The sequence below is a fragment of the Haliotis asinina genome, chromosome 1 (genome assembly GCF_037392515.1).
Source record: "Haliotis asinina isolate JCU_RB_2024 chromosome 1, JCU_Hal_asi_v2, whole genome shotgun sequence".
NCBI lineage: Eukaryota > Metazoa > Mollusca > Gastropoda > Lepetellida > Haliotidae > Haliotis > Haliotis asinina.
This window is the reverse complement of record NC_090280.1, coordinates 59,359,888-59,376,198: the sequence shown is the minus strand read 5'-3', so window position 1 is coordinate 59,376,198 and position 16,311 is coordinate 59,359,888. Positions and strand designations below refer to the sequence as shown.

Below are 16,311 nucleotides of genomic sequence, written 5' to 3'. Positions count from 1 at the left end.
GACACGACATCACAGCATGCACCCAAAGTCCACCTTCACGACATCACAGCATGCACCCAAAGTACACCTTCACGACATCACAGCATGCACCCAAAGTACACCTTCACGACATCACAGCATGCACCCAAAGTACACCTTCACGACATCACAGCATGCACCCAAAGTACACCTTCACGACATCACAGCATGCACCCAAAGTACACCTTCACGACATCACAACATGCACCCAAAGTACACCTTCACGACATCACAACATGCACCCAAAGTGCACCTTCACGACATCACAGCATGCACACAAAGTACACCTTCACGACGTCACAACATGCACACAAAGTACACCTTCACGACATCACAGCATGCACCCAAAGTACACCTTCACGACATCACAGCATGCACCCAAAGTACACCTTCACGACATCACAGCATGGACACAAAGTACACCTTCACTATCGCCATCATCAGTAGAGGCTACTAAGCACATGACTCCGGAAGAATTAGTACAGCTTATCCTCCGCGGGAGTGGACACATTGATCAGCGTCATGCATAAATGATACTGAATTTAGGTGTTAAATTATTCGATCCCGAGAGTACTGAAGGTGAGAACGCTTCAGGGGATGCTTCGGTTTCTTTCTGATGTTGGGATAAAATAATTTCTTTCTCAAACAAATAGACTGATGCACCGTCGTTACTGGCCACAGTTTCATCAATAGTTCATGAATCATCATCTGGATGACTGGTATTTTCATTATTATCGCAACCAAACCGCTGACAGCTTGATAAATCGTCCTTCGTTAGCCATGACCTAAAGACAAAAATCAGCCATTTGAAAATAAATTCCATCTGAAGAAATTTTCTTTTAAGTGATTTGTCCGAAGGACCGATCCGTGGGTCGGTCATGCAGATTATTCGTTGCTTGTTTTTAACGCTGAAATACTCCAGGGGCCCGTTTCACAAAACTCTCGTAAGCCTGAGATCTCGTGCCCTTTGTCGTAGTATTCGTACCGCTTAAGCTTTAGATCTTGGGCTTACGAAAGGTTTGTGAAACGGGACCCTTGCTAACAATACTTGTCTCAAGAATGGATTGAATTAATTCTGTTATTATGTTATCGTGTCCAGCACTTTATAGTTATTTGTTGTCTCCAAACTATGAGTAGATGATTCTCCCTTTTCTAAACATCACTTCATCATAGCATATCAGCGGTCAGTGTCACTCATCCTCTACATGGTAACTATGGTAACACTGAATATTTTACTCTGATTCACCACAACTAGATATTCAAACCAGCTTTTTGTAACATATAATAGGCACAGAAACGATACCAAGTCGAAATAACTGATATTACAAAACGACAAAGGGATGTTGTGAAACAGGAAGGTGAATTTTAATAACCGGCGTATGGACAACATGTACTTGAGGGGCATTTCTAAAGAGCCAGGTTAGTGATTCACCCAGGTTAAGTTGTCAGGATCGAGCACCCCCGTGACCGGGAGTGAAAGCCTTGGAGTCAACTTTGTGTGCAGACCTTTTTCTGTGTTGTCACAAACCCTAGTGTACAGTACACAGCCCTGTACACGTAAAAGCACCCACGAATCTGTTAGTATATGACCAGATGGTGGCCACATGAATGCGTGTGAACACCTAGTTACGGGTACAGCAACGTGCAGTACACTTGGACAAAGCTCTGTGACCATGTGTCCCAGTCCACCCGGCTGTGAAAACAAAAAATAATAAACAAATAATAAACAAATAAATAATAAATAATAAATAATAATAAATAATAATAAATAATAATAAATAATAATAAATAATAAATAATAATAAAATATTAATAAAAAAATAAGATGAGAAAACCACCATAAACTCAAGGCGCCTAGGGGAGTTGAGATTGATAATACAATGTGCCTTTGAGATTGACATCCAATGATCTAGGGAAAGAAATACCAGCGCCTTCATTTAGCACTAGCTGCGTGGATATGTGCGCTATATAAATATCCTATATTAACAATAAAATGTATTTGATTGGTATCATTTCTTCTGTCCGTTAGTTTAGGTTATATAATTTCGTTTTTTTCTGTTTATGTTCAAACAGTTGGGTTTGCTGATTTTTTTAATATGGAGAGAGGCATAATCAGTTTTATCACTGTTGTGGTTATATTCTGATATCTCTTAAGTCCGGTCAAATGTTCCTAATTCATAAAAAGTCTCTCTCCGTCCCTGTGCTCTCACTGGGTCCTCTCCAGGCTTTGGGTATTTGTTATTAAAGCAGCACTCATCAATATTCCAGCTATTTTACAGAGAATGTACAGTTGGAATTCTGTAAATGATCCAACGTGGACAAGACAATCTGGTGATTAACATGGTGAGGATGACCACTCACTTTGGTGGATTTGTTTCTCAAATATTCAGGTGGTGTTGGCAAACAGGAACAGTGATAACTGTTACGTAAAATCTAATTCTTTTCACTGTTAAGCCGCCAAAAACGAAAATGGAGGCTCTAAATCGGCGCGAACAGTTTGTATGACACAGCTAGATTGGTCAGAAGCAAATGCATTCCAAACACTCCGAGTTACTTATATAACGTGTATCAAGAACCTGTTTGTCGATATCAAAAGTCACCAGACGTAAAGTCCGGGTCAGAATTAGTGTATATGCTGAGTGAGGCGTAGAACTAAACTCACTCACTCACTCAAGATGAAAGCGCTTCAATGCGGCCATTATAAAACAATAGTTTTGTAGAACGAATACGAACTGGAATACACACATCAAGTATAATCTCGCACAGAAACGTTCACGACGTCGCATTATTGAGTTTACATACACAGAACAGTAATAATATCATCAAATGTCAATATCACCGCACCCAGTGTAAGCGACAGCAACATGCATTAGCTTTATTCATATAAAGGCACGATAATGAGTGCTATCAACTATTAATGCTAGCTGGAAAGCATGCAATTAAGGCTGCATAAAAGAATAAACGTTTCTCGGACACAATTTTTCAGAAATGACGAGGGCATTAGGACATTAAAAAAGGTGTAGATTCAGTCACACTCGTTCTTACAGACACTCATTCTTATAGTGGAGAAATGGATGATCGGGACGCTGGGAAGTCAAAATTATTTTTTTTTAAATGGCAATAAATGTTGCGCACACAAATAAAAGTGAAGCGACAATGTCCGAGAAACATTTCACTTCTTTTATTTAGCCTAAGACATTGCTGAAATGCGAAGTCAATATCTAGATTACACAAGCTTTGCTTGACAACAAGCTTTGTTCAAATCCATCAGATGTGAGTTACGCAGTTAATATTCCAGTAACAAAGGTATCAGCTTTTCCCGAGAATGTCATTAAATACGCAGCGCTTTGGAACCACTTCAATACTTTGATTTAAACAATTCACATGTCTCTGTGTATTTTAGAAGTGTTAGTCTCAATGAAAATCTAGACGACTCGCCTAGATTGTTCAATGCTTAAATTCCATCGACGTATAATTGAGTTCTTTAGCACTGAACAAGAAACAATGCAGAAAGGACACTAAGTTTGCTCATTTCCAGTAGATAAGAGCAACAAAACTCTCTCCAAGTCCCCAAGAAAGGATTTTAAGTGCAAGACATGAAACTTTCATGAACCAACCTCTGTGGGATGACAAACAAAGAAGAATACGGGATGACAAACAAACAAGAGCATGCTATTGAGGCGGAGTTTAATTAACCTTGGAAGATCAATTGTTTTGATGTTGCATTTCATTGCGTTTTGTCTTATCGTGTTGGCTTTGGCTTGGACAACGGTTGGTGCTTCAGACCTGTGGCATGTTGCTGTTCATCTCTTACTCCATTTTGTGGCTTGTAGATAGAACTAAAACAGGTAGGATTCATTATTCTTTTTTTTTTTTTGTTGTTGTTGTTGTTGTTTAACGTCACTCTCAATATTCCCTCCGTGTGAAAGAGGTGTGTAGGTAATAGACCAGAGAATTCAGTGAATTACATCGTACCTGTGAAGATCCGGGTCAGGATTGATCTTGAGTAGCACATGCTTGTCGTAATAGACGACTAACGGGTGACTTGTTTGACACTCGTCAAACGACTAACGGGTGACTTGTTTGACACTTCTCAAACGACTAACGGGTGACTTGTTTGACACTCGTCAAACGACTAACGGGTGACTTGTTTGACACTCGTCAAACGACTAACGGGTGACTTGTTTGACACTCGTCAAACGATGCACATTACCAATGTGACCCTTGGCAGGTTTGACATTGGGGTTTGACGTGGTATGGGAGTCTGTAACATTTACAATTTCCAGTAACATATAATGTTAAGAATATTTGCAAAAATTTGTCCATTTTCTCCATGTTGATAATATAATCAAACTAAATTTAAAACTCATTACAACACTTCTTTAAACGGCTCGACTGTCGAGTCAAATACACATGTACCATCATTAGAGAGACCTCCCTTTCTCGATTGTCAATAGAATGAATCCAGGAAGTGTCCACAACCAATATCTATGTCGTTACATGCTTATAGGTGGAGTTGGCTCAGGTTTGCGTGTTGGAAATCTTGAATCCTTAAGTTGATGCCCTTGGATAGTTGGGATTTTTTCATCACGCTTCCGAGTTTATGTAACTTTATGCAAGACTGGTTATGGCACTGATGCTCGTTTCCGCTTTGTTGTGATAAAAGAAGATTAAAAAATTGTTTTTTTGTGGTTGTTTTATTAGCCACCATTCAACAGTATTGCGGCGGAATGTAAAAAATCGAGCCTGGACCAAACAATCCAGTGATTAATATCATGAGCATCGATCTATGTAGCTGGGATAAGATGACAAGTGTTAAACAAATCTGCGAACTTGACATTGAGATAGATTCCATCAGCCTATTCAGATACTGACATGTTTGTTCTTATTTGATTTTGTGAAGAAACTGACCTGGCACTGGACAAGCCGGCTAGTGCAAGTTCGTACCACAGCCATCCACCACAAGCGGTAAACGATGGGAATACTGACACAAATTGGGCCAGCAACAGTTGCTTCTCTGTTGAAAATACAGACAACGACCCCTGGTGGCAAGTGGACCTACAGGTCAAGGCCAAAGTAACAAAAGTCAAGGTCACAGCCAGAAGTGACTGTTGCCGTGTGTATGAATAATGTCTTTCATATCCCTAAGTTAATGCTTATCATGCTATTAGTAATAGCCAATATTTACTCATGTTATGCCTTTGATTACATAGTAGTAATGTAATGCCTGAAAACATGGCGTCGGTGTTCAGCAAGCCATGCTCGCAAGTGACGAGTGCAGGATCCGGCGGTAACAATTAGCACAAATGATAGCAGACGAAAAGTTACTGATATAGGTGTCTGTTGTGAAATCAACTGCTAAATCAACTTGTCAACGCAATAAAAAAATGTAAGTGTTTAATATTTCCTGAAAGTTTAAAGGCTATGGGAATCGCCATGGTTATAAGTCAGTTCATGCTGAAGCTTTCATGATCATCGGGTCGGCGACGATGTGTGCCCGGCTTGCCGCAGACCTAGGCTCGCACCCGTCAGGGGCACAATGTTTTACATTAATATTTTTACAGTGTTATCAGATATACAGAATAAGTTGTAGATCTATCATGAAATGTAGAATAGAAGTAATTCGACTTCACGTCAAAGTATTATAATTAATACGGTAGCTGTGCTCCTAATGTATTAATAGAAGTGATTGGATGACACGATGGTCACTGGTGAACAGTCGGATGTGCTAGCTTGTGACCCGTATTCAACTCCCCAATTGTGTACAGCTCTCAAAGTGACACTTCTTTGCTGTTTAACTCGGCACTCAGCAATATTCTGGTATAAGGAGATTTGTAAATAATCGAGTAACAACCAAACAATCCAGTGACTGACATTATCAACATCGATCTGTGATATGATGACATGTGTCAACCGGGTCAGCAAGCCTGACCACTCGATCCAGTTAGTTGCCTCTTACGACAAGCATGGGTTGCTGAAGATCACCTCTAATCCGGATCTTCATGGGGCATGACCAGACATAAGTAATCTCAAGTCTAATATGTCACGGTTTCAATTGCAGCTGAGAGACTTCATGATTTCTCGATTGACGTGTACCAAGAACAACCTTCCAACCAACACTCTGCCCCCAAATTATGCTACTTCTACTCCGGGAGCGTGTCACACCCGGGGGAGACTGTTACAGTAACCTGCTTAAGACCCGTCACCGGTCGCTTTGTCAGGATCAGCGGAACAAACAAATTAAATTTTGACGACATGCTTCAAATGTGCGACGTACAAGTGTTCGGAGAGGCAATATCTACACATTACGATTCATGTAAGTATCACATAATTAAACGTATTATGAAACTTCAAATATAAAACATACTGTTTTGAGCCTTCCTTCTCAAAGAGGCCCCATTTCATGTATAAAGGAGGTTGTATGTTTCTATCAAAATTATATATATGTAGACATGTCATCGGTCAGCAAATATTTGACTTTAGACCAGAAAGTCCAGTGATTGATATGATGAACATGTATCAACTTGGATACGATGACATGTGTCAACAAAGTCAGCGAGCCTGACCACGTCTGTGCACTCTCTGGAACAACGTCATGGTTTGATTCGTTGATAGAAGAAACTAACCCTTTCGTCAGTCTATATACTTAGGGTTAAGGTTAAAAACAACGTACTTGTTCTGGGCAGGGTTTTGTGGGTAGCCTAATGGTTAATACGGAGACCCGTGTTGGAGTCTCTAATTGGACCATGTGTGGAGTGGGACATAGTTCACAGCAGCAGAAACTCGTATTCACTCACTCATTCTTGTTCCAGGCGCATCCCTTGTCCAATACAAACAACAACATTCCAGTCAAACTCCACTGAAGACCATCAGCGAAGGGATCGACAATACCGCAGCATGTGCTGTTGCATGTGAACGCTCGGAGTCCTGCACGGGCTTCAACATCAGACACCTACCGGCCACAGTGTGTGAACTGCTTCAAGGGGAGATAACTCCCTCACTTCAGGCTGACGTTCATTGGGACAGCTACGTGTATCATAGATGCTTCAGTGTGTGCGAATAACACTAATAACAAGGTCTGCTTTGCTGAATCAGCGTAAGTCAAGGCTGAGATGAATATTTTACGTGCTCTTCTGTGGGTTTCAACAAAAGGCACAAATTACATTAAAGTTAAAGTTACTTCCCTTGTCAGTCTGAGAGATTGGCGGACATGTGAGCTAGCATGAACTGCTGTAATGTTTACTTCTGAGTTTGCACTAAATTGTGAACTAAAACTGAAGAAAATCTTGTTTTTACAAAGACTCATTATCATGTCAACACTTATTCATGTCAATATCTGACGAACTGTTTCTGTTGAAGGATTCATTACTGACCAATGGCGGGGTTCACAGACCAGTGTTGTCACTGTAAATACTCTTTCAATGCGCCTTGAAATGTTTTCCTTAAACATACTAATGTTTCCAAAGATGTTGTATATTGGGCAAAGCTAAGTTATATCATGAAAAGGACTTCGATGAATACATATGCAAATAGTTAGAGGATTTCGAGTTAGTCTGTGTCAGTGTTGTAGTGCCCTGCACATGTATTGTGTCAAGCTGGAAGACGGAAGTTGTGAAGACATTTCTTGCCATGTAGATATTACCAGTTCTGAAATAATTTGTCCCGTGAGTGAATGAGGTTTATATACACGGTATGTCAACATGATGTTAAAAGACGTAAAGACGTCCGGTCCTAATATTTAACCACTGTGCCAGTCCTCAATGTCCAACAGAATTGGAAGAAAATCTATATAATCCCCTGACTTACTTGATCTAGATTCCGAGCAGTTCTTGGACATCAACTAAGGATTATGCTGACTCCGTCATCTGACAACCCGTGAAAATCCTGGTTAAAATTGATCTTCAGTGACCCATGCTTGTCGTAAGAGGCGACTAACTCGATAGAGAGGTCGGACTCACTGACTTGATTGACACATATCATTGTACCCCAATTGCGTATATTGATTCTCATGCTGTTGATCACTGGATTGTCCGGACTCGATTATTTACTGATGCATGAACTAGTCAACATTTCTGGGTTATGCTTGGATGGCGGATACGTAACCGTCAACAACCAACGACAGCTCTGAAGGAATTGGCTGACCTGCAGGAAGAATGGGGTACACGTCGCCCGGAGTTGTCTTGAGGACAGTTGTCATGCAATATTAATGAATTCGACTTTTCATTGTCAATGTCGTGATGGACAATAGGGTCTTTTTACAATTATCGAACAAAATTATCTGATACATAATGACTAATGCAAATCTCAGCAAGATCTCCCTGTTATACTGTTAAAGGTATATCACACCACACTTTTATAACACACAAATAATGCATTTTTTATAATGCTATAAGGTGCAAATTGCATCCGAATACAAGAAACGTATTAGAAATTCACTATTGAGATTTGCGGTTAGTTCATCATAGCACCAATGTTATTACTACTGGATAATATATTAAGGGATAGAAAACAGGGGATAACCGTCAAACAACAGAACAGAATATAGTCAAGTAGCAAGTAATGCTGATTCACCGAATAGAGTTAATGGATATTTCCAGTCATGAGGTACCACATGAGACCAGGGTATGATGTAACTTTTAACGAATCGGAGGGATTGTATAGGGTCATGTGACAAGGGTGGAGCAGGCCAAGAAAGATACCGTCAGCACTAAAAAGTGCGCGTAGTTGCAGAGTCGGCGGAACGTTTACGTCCCGATCGATCAGTGTCATATCTAGTAAAGAGCTTGCCCTACCCTGTCCCGGCCATGTCAGCTTGTCATGAAGAGAAGGATCAAATAAAGTTCTGTGAGTACAGAACCTTGTGTTGAGTTATTCCTTGAATGCCAGAGTGCCAGTGCATGAATGCTATGAGTTAGTTAGGAGTCCCTAACCAGGCCACTCATTCCTCGATGTAGCAGCCGGGACGGATCAAGCGAGTATGCAACCAACGAGTAATTTAGCCAAAATTAAAACAGCGAATATACTATGTTTAAAAAGCCTGTTAAGTTGAATTTACATCGAATGTTTCGGGACTTACATACCCCGTCAGGAGGCAATAATTCAACACAGTCAAGCAAGACATGCTTGACTGTGATTCTTTCATCACAAGGGATACAAAACGGAGGATCCTCACCGTTTAACAAGTATTCGTGTGTATGCCGCGTATGGTCAATGCGACATCGTCTCATAATGACCTCCTCAAATCTGGACTGACAACCCAAGTAGGTGTAACCAATATAGGGTTTTACTGCATGTAATTTTGTTTATACCTACTTGAGTGTCCCACTTCTTCTGCACCAGATCACGGATGTATGTTCTAATGCTAGGTATGTTGAGTGCTGCTTTGACGGCCATTGTGTTACCAGAAATGCCTACGTGGCAGGGTAACCAACAAAAGATGATGTCGTATTGGCCAGCATCAAGATCATTATGCAATTCAATGATTTCAATTAAAAGTGGATGTTTGCAAGAAATGTTTTTTATAGTTTGAAGGCAAGACTATCTCACATTAGTCTTTTTAAGGATATTTCATGATCAATTATATGTGCGTACCTTTGTTCAGGATTTCCATCACGTTTCATTCTTGTAAACAATATTAGGGCCACCGGTTGATATATCTTGAAAACAAAAAGTTTTCGTTTAAAACCAATCGTGCGATCAAGTGAGTGAGTTTAGTTTTTAAACTAGTTCATATATTTCCGTAACACTGGCTTTATCTTAAACGCAACTGAGGGATCAAATAAGTGAGTTTAGTTTCTAAACAAGATTTTCCAATATTGCAACAACATCACTGCAGGGCACACAAGAAATGAACTTCTTTGGAGGATATTTAGAAGTGGAATGCATAAGAAAAACAAGATTGTGAGTGTGTGCTCGCTCCTTCTTCAGGTGATGAAGAAGTTGACATCCATCAGTCTTGCTTTTCTTAATATACTTAAAGTCTTGCGAATAGATATATTGCTGTTTAACAAAAAACAAAAACCGAACCCAAATCCCCAACTCCCCCTCCCCAACAAACAAACACACAAACAAAAACAAAAACAAAACATCCCAAAACAAACAAACAAACAACAACAACAACCAAACCAAACCAAACCAAACCAAACCAAACCAAATCAAAAAAAAAAGAAAAACAAAACAAAACAAAACAAAAGGTTACATCTTTCAGACCCCCAAATCGTGACAAGACAATACGTATTCGTAGAAACATTATATTATTTTAACTAGCATGGATGAAGGGCTGTGCCATACTGAAATAAACTATCACACATATTGGAGGATTGAGGATTATTAAAGAATTCTCAGATACGTGTTGTATTTCATTCTCAGGTCGATAAAACCACAACACAGAGGTAAATAGTGATGCCCACTTTCGATTAATATTAATCGAAAAGTACTAAATCTTCTTACTGTCCTTTGGCAAATACTTCTACTACCTCACAAGAAGTGTCCAAAGCCGCATCAGTAATATTGCAACTATTCGCGAATGGGAACTAGGTTCTATAGAAGGTATACCAAGAGATTCAAGACTGAAGAAGCTCCGTCCATTATTATGTAGTGTTCAATTCTACTACACATGCAAGTTGAAAATGACTTCAAACCTTGAATAATTACTTTTGTATTTCATTAGGAAACATCGGTTTTTAGTACCCTATGACAGGATTCAGCTACTTTTCGTCAGTTTTGGAAGAGACGATGTTCACAAAAGATTATTAAGTATATGTTTTTTTATGTTGTCCCTCATGGCTGCTGGCAGTCAAACTGTCAAACTGAGTTTTCCACTGATACGATGACCGCCCTACCAACCACTTTTCAGTCCTGCTATGTTTTGGAATTTCCATATAAAAGATGGCTGCCTAAACGAAGTCGAAGCCAGGATACTTTTCAACAACACTACATTTGTCATTGATGCAACTCGAGGTACCGAGGAGTATCGATCGCCTCTGGAATCAATATCAGTGGGGTGTATTGATTCGGAGTGTGACTGAGCAAGACATATATATCACCACAGGAAGCATGGATACAGGCTGCAGAGTGCTGGTGTCCGTATTGTTTGGGGCGTTATTCCTCTGTTTTACGAGAACAGGTGAGAATTAGAAAGGAAATCCTTGTTTAAAATACCATTTGATAGTTAGGTGCATTTATGAAAATATTCCTTAGATCGATTTCGCTGATTTCTAGACACAAGAATATTTGTTTTAAAAGGCGAACATTAGTCTGGCACGTATATATGTTTAGATTTAACATCCGATATAAGTCACGGACATAATTTGATATTCATATTCATATCAACCTCTTGGTATTTATCAAATTGCGAACTATTGGGATGGTGTAGATACTGCTTAAAAACATGCAGGTTCTCTACACCCCCATGATCTATAGTGGTTTAACTTTTCTTGATCACATTCAGACTGTCTTAGTGTTGCTGTAATATACAAACATATAAACAGGACTCAAATTCTTGGCATGCAAGAAACAGAATTCTGAACTGTATCTTATTCTGAACACATCCCTGGGGTTACGGATGGTTTCCAGGTTTCTGGAAACCAAGCCATTTTTGTAGTGTGTGGTTGATTTTACTCATGGCAACAATATCTGAGGTCTATTTAGTGCATTTGTATGTAAATGTCTTACACGACACTGAAGATCCCTATGTTTGATTGTCCATATGGCAACAATGTTAGAGGTCCATTTATTTGAAAAATAAATCTATTACACGAATGACATTGACGATCTCCAAGTTTGATTTTCCACACTGGTACCAGGTGTGAAATCCAGCTGCTATGGTTAAATACTTCTGACTTATTACAGAAACAAATCTGGCCTTGAACAGGCCAACCTCAAAGAGTTCATCGTACGGCAACATTGATGGGAGCACTGCCAATGATGGAAACAGTAACGGCCACTTTGGCTCTAGAAGCTGTTTTGCGTCTCTGTATGGGGACAGCGAACCCTGGTGGCAGGTTGACTTGCAGGCTAACTTTATTGTGAAGAAGATCGAAATCACAACCAGACAGGATTGTTGTCGTGAGTTACTCGATTAGAATATTGAAAATAAATGGACACTTTTGTCCTTGGATAGTGCACAGTGAACAGAAACAGGATCGATCGTTAGACGTTATACGTATGTTAACATTATACGTACCTGCTCTCTATTAGTCATGTCATGTGTCCTCCTGCGTCCAAAACCATTCCAATCAGTTTCAATCTCTCCGCTCTTTTTAATCGTAGCATATGTGCCTTTTAATGTATGACTGGACGTGTCCAAATTGCTAACAGCTGAAGGGATGGTGTAAATCCAGCCAGGGTCCATGCAGGAAGCAAATGTATTGTAAGTCCCTATGGCCCTTAGTATGGTGAGCTATCTTCAGTAAATCTTGGCAATCTATAGCCTGATTTTACATTGTCAATTCTTTTTGAAATGATTTAGATTCAGTCACTAGTTTCAAGCCTGTGATATATTGGTTGTTTTAGTTTTCTTCGCCATTAGTCATTTAATTTGTTATTGTATTGATCTATAATATAAATATTTATTGTTCTCGTCACGATATGGCTGAAACATTGCCGATACACTCATTCGCTCATCCATGTAAAGCTCTGACGACAAATTTAAAAATCTAGAAAAAGCTGGGTTCATATGAAACATGAGTTTTGACGACTTTAAATCAGTCGCCATTGCTTCCACTCTGTAGTGGGTCTGTCTCAGTAGAAGCCGATAGTTCCCACTCGGTTGTGTAGTCCAAAGAGGGACTGTCTCTTTAGAAGCCGATAGTTCCCACTGGGTTGTGCAGTCCAAAGAGCGTCTGTCTCAGTAGAAGCCGGTGGTTTCCACCCTAGCGGGAAATCATGACTTGCCATGATGGCCCCTGTTGTGTCTCCATGACTGTAACAGCAGGAGGAACAGGACATAATTACATTTTATCAACACCGGGTGTCGGGGTGCCTTTTGGATTATGCCACCCCAGACACTCAAAACGGATCAGTTTCTAACAGACTTGAACACCCAAAATAGACTAGTGAATATGATTAATAAACGATGACGAAAAATATAATATTATGTATATGTATAAATATGTATATTGTGTTTATTTGATGTATACCGCAACAATACTCCTGCTGTGCGGTTGCAGTTTGTAATTTTTTCTTGTCTGAACCATATGAACAAGTGATTGACATCATAAGCATAAACATCTATCTTGAATGTGCACTTGGATGTGTTATCCAAGACAACGAGCCTGACAATCCTTAGGTCACCACCCGTCGCCAATTTCATGACGTTTTATATATGACCCTTGTTTTAGCTGAGAGACTGCACCATACGTCCCTGGAGCTTTTTGACGAAGACCCATCTTTTGAACCCTTGACTCCGGCCAAACTCTGCTACTTCATCTCGGACTTCATTACGTGGTCTACACTGACCATAAGATGTACAAGACCAGTGAGTGGCCGGTATCTTCGTCTCACCAAGACAACCAAGCTAAGTGATAACGATGTGCTGCAATTCTGCGAAGTGAAAGTGTATGGAGGGCTTACAGATGACAATAGTTTGTGTAAGTTTCCTTGTTGTAAACTAGGAAGGTCGCAATGATGAGTTTGTGCATGTTACTGGATTGTTTTGTCTAACCTCGATTATTTAGAGACTGCCGCTATGTAGCAGAGATATTGCTGAGTGTGGCGTTAAACGTCAAACATAAACTAAGACATATATCAGGCTGAAGTGGTCTGTAATCTAAGCACAGAGTGATATCCTCGTTAGTTGTAGTGAATCAGTTTAGCTTTATGTCGCTTATGGTCTAGTGGTTACAACGTTCGCTTGTTACGCCAACAACGGTTCGATAGACCACATGGATACAATGTGAAGACACATTCTGGAATCCCCCGTCGTGTCATTGCTAGAATATGGCTAAACATACTCTGTTACTTGATGACTAATATCCAGAAAAAGTCAGATTTAAAAGCATTGTGTTTACTAACATATTACATATTACCAAGTTTAACAGGACATTTTGAATTGTCTAGACATTGGCCTTCACATGGTATCATCGTATTTCAGGCGCATCTTTTGTACGAAGACGAGGATTTCGCTACGACGGTCCCTCCAATATTACCAAAGGCCCAGAGATTAGTAGTTCGATTGCATGCGCCCTCACCTGTGAACGTGTCAGGACCTGTATCGGCTTCAACTTCCGGTACAACCCGGAACTCGCCTGCGAGCTCGTACAAAATTTAGATCTGACACTTGTTCTAGACGCTTCTTGGGACTTCTATCTGTATCAAACCTGTGTGAATCCTGGAAAGACTGGAGGACATTGTCTGTGATTGCTCAGTCTGTGAACGCGTAAGGACCTACACCGAAAGCAGTGCATACCGGCAGTTACGTGCGAGTTTTCCAAGATTAGGGTCTCACTCATGTTCAGGACGATGTTTGGGACTTGGCAGTCCCAATATGGCGGTTGTGTGTGTATGAGTTTCTTGATCAACGAAGGATAGATTCGGTATTTTAGGTTTAACTCAAAAGCAGAAACTAGAGCATTAGAGAGTGAAGGACTCAATCGACAAGAATTCTTTTTTCGGTATGACACTTAAGACATTTAATGGCTAGCTTGTCCGTTGTCAACGACGGGGTGGATGCACCATTGATCGACATTACATGACTGTGGTTAGTCTAGAGGAAACTTTTGCGTATCGTGCTGGGGAAGAGGCTCTAGCTTTACCGAAGCATACGGAAATTAACGAGACTTTGCGAATGATGACTTTGACACAACGTTGCTGATGTCAGAATCAAATCTGATTGCAACCAATCACGAATCCAGAACACTTGCACCATGAAAGGACCGTATTAGAAAAGAGAATACGAAGGAAGATATGACAAGAGTAAACTCTGTGGGAAGAGAACAATAAACGTTAATGAAATAGGTGTTAGTCTCTTTTAATAACTGATAAGAAACTTGAAACCCAGATAAAGTTTTTAGGAGGTATCAGGGGTGGCGGATAACTGTAAATCAGTAACTGAGCCAGTCTGTGTTCACATTTATTAACGGAAGTCATTTACTGAAACTGTCGATAGTCACACATCGATTGCTTAAATTCTTTTGAATCGCATATTTTCTCATCACCTGCTTCCTACAAGGATGTTAATTGAAACTCTCTGCTATTAACTTCCAGTGTTTGATCTGTTGATTACATTCATTGATGTCCTCCAAATAGCAATTCTGTCAGTGTTGTCAGACACTGTCAGGTATTTAAAATTGATTGAATTTATTCATCACGTGTAAACAGGAAGCTGATACAAAAAACAACAACAAAATAACACTCACCGTAGGGTCTCGCAATATATGTTCAGTTCTGTTATTATATCTTAGAATCTGTACTTGCTGAGGAGAATACTTTATGACACTCTATAATTAAAGGCATTTACTATACCTTACTTCCTTTGTTATAACTTAAACACCTAGCTTGGACTCCTACACAAGACTACTGAACATAAACCAAACCTTAGAACACAGTATGTACTCTTCAGAATACTTCAGTAGGACATTGAATATGTGCTACAACTTAACATCTATGCTATAACACTTCAACATATACTCGTATACTCTAGAACACGACAGTTCAATGGGGGATCCATTCTATAACTTAGAAGCTCTGCAGTATGTGGGAACAATTCAATATACGGAACTATACACATCTTTGAACCATGCAAGTGTGTGAAACAATCACTTTAGCTTCGAACACTCCATCATACCTTGGAACCAGCAATAGAGTTCCAAAGTGAAACCTTTGCAAAGCTTAAGAAAACATCACTTTACATAGAGACACTGTCTTCACTGAGAAGCCTGTACTCCTCCTCAGAACACTACAATGTACCTTAGAATCGTGGCCTCTTCCCCAGAGCACAGAACTGTGTTAAGAATCCTGCAAAATATCCGCATAGCACTACTCCTCTTTTCCTCAGATAACTTCACTGTACCTTAGAATCCTGAACTCTACAGAGCACGCAGAATCCTGCACATTTCATCATGTGACTACGCTGTACCATGGACAAATGAACCCTTGCTCATAGCATTGCATTGTACCTTAGTCTCCTGCAAAGTAGCATCAGAGCACTAAACTGCGCCTTAGAATCCTGAACTTTTCCTCAGAGCACTGCACTGTACCTTAGAAACCCACACTCTTCGTGATCCTTTAATGGTTTGGCCAGATGTTTTGTGTTACTGTTACTTATTAATAATACAGTGTTTTTTCTGCGGGGGT

General features: G+C 40.0%; 2 protein-coding genes across 2 annotated transcripts; both read left to right on the top strand.

The window, feature by feature from the left end:
- Positions 1–1,406: 1,406 nt before the first annotated feature.
- Positions 1,407–7,081, top strand: LOC137274065 (fucolectin-like). Its single transcript, XM_067807048.1, has 5 exons — positions 1,407–1,437; positions 3,852–3,866; positions 4,922–5,134; positions 6,080–6,334; positions 6,831–7,081. The coding sequence occupies exons 1-5, from the start codon at positions 1,407–1,409 to the stop codon at positions 7,079–7,081; spliced, it is 765 nt and encodes a 254-aa protein (XP_067663149.1).
- Positions 7,082–11,073: 3,992 nt separating this feature from the next.
- LOC137274056 (fucolectin-like) lies at positions 11,074–14,376 on the top strand. Its single transcript, XM_067807036.1, has 4 exons — positions 11,074–11,143; positions 11,869–12,084; positions 13,359–13,607; positions 14,111–14,376. Exons 1-4 carry the CDS (start codon positions 11,074–11,076, stop codon positions 14,374–14,376), a joined length of 801 nt encoding a protein of 266 aa, XP_067663137.1.
- The last annotated feature ends 1,935 nt before the right edge of the window (positions 14,377–16,311 follow it).

Coding starts and splice junctions, on each gene's coding strand:
- LOC137274065 (XM_067807048.1), top strand. CDS start 1,407: ATGTACTTGAGGGGCATTTCTAAAGAGCCAG. Junction 5,135..6,079: donor AGCCAGAAGTGACTGTTGCC/GTGTGTATGAAT, acceptor TTTCAATTGCAG/CTGAGAGACTTCATGATTTC. Junction 6,335..6,830: donor ATCTACACATTACGATTCAT/GTAAGTATCACA, acceptor TTCTTGTTCCAG/GCGCATCCCTTGTCCAATAC.
- LOC137274056 (XM_067807036.1), top strand. CDS start 11,074: ATGGATACAGGCTGCAGAGTGCTGGTGTCCGTATTGTTTGGGGCGTTA. Junction 12,085..13,358: donor AACCAGACAGGATTGTTGTC/GTGAGTTACTCG, acceptor CCCTTGTTTTAG/CTGAGAGACTGCACCATACG. Junction 13,608..14,110: donor TACAGATGACAATAGTTTGT/GTAAGTTTCCTT, acceptor ATCGTATTTCAG/GCGCATCTTTTGTACGAAGA.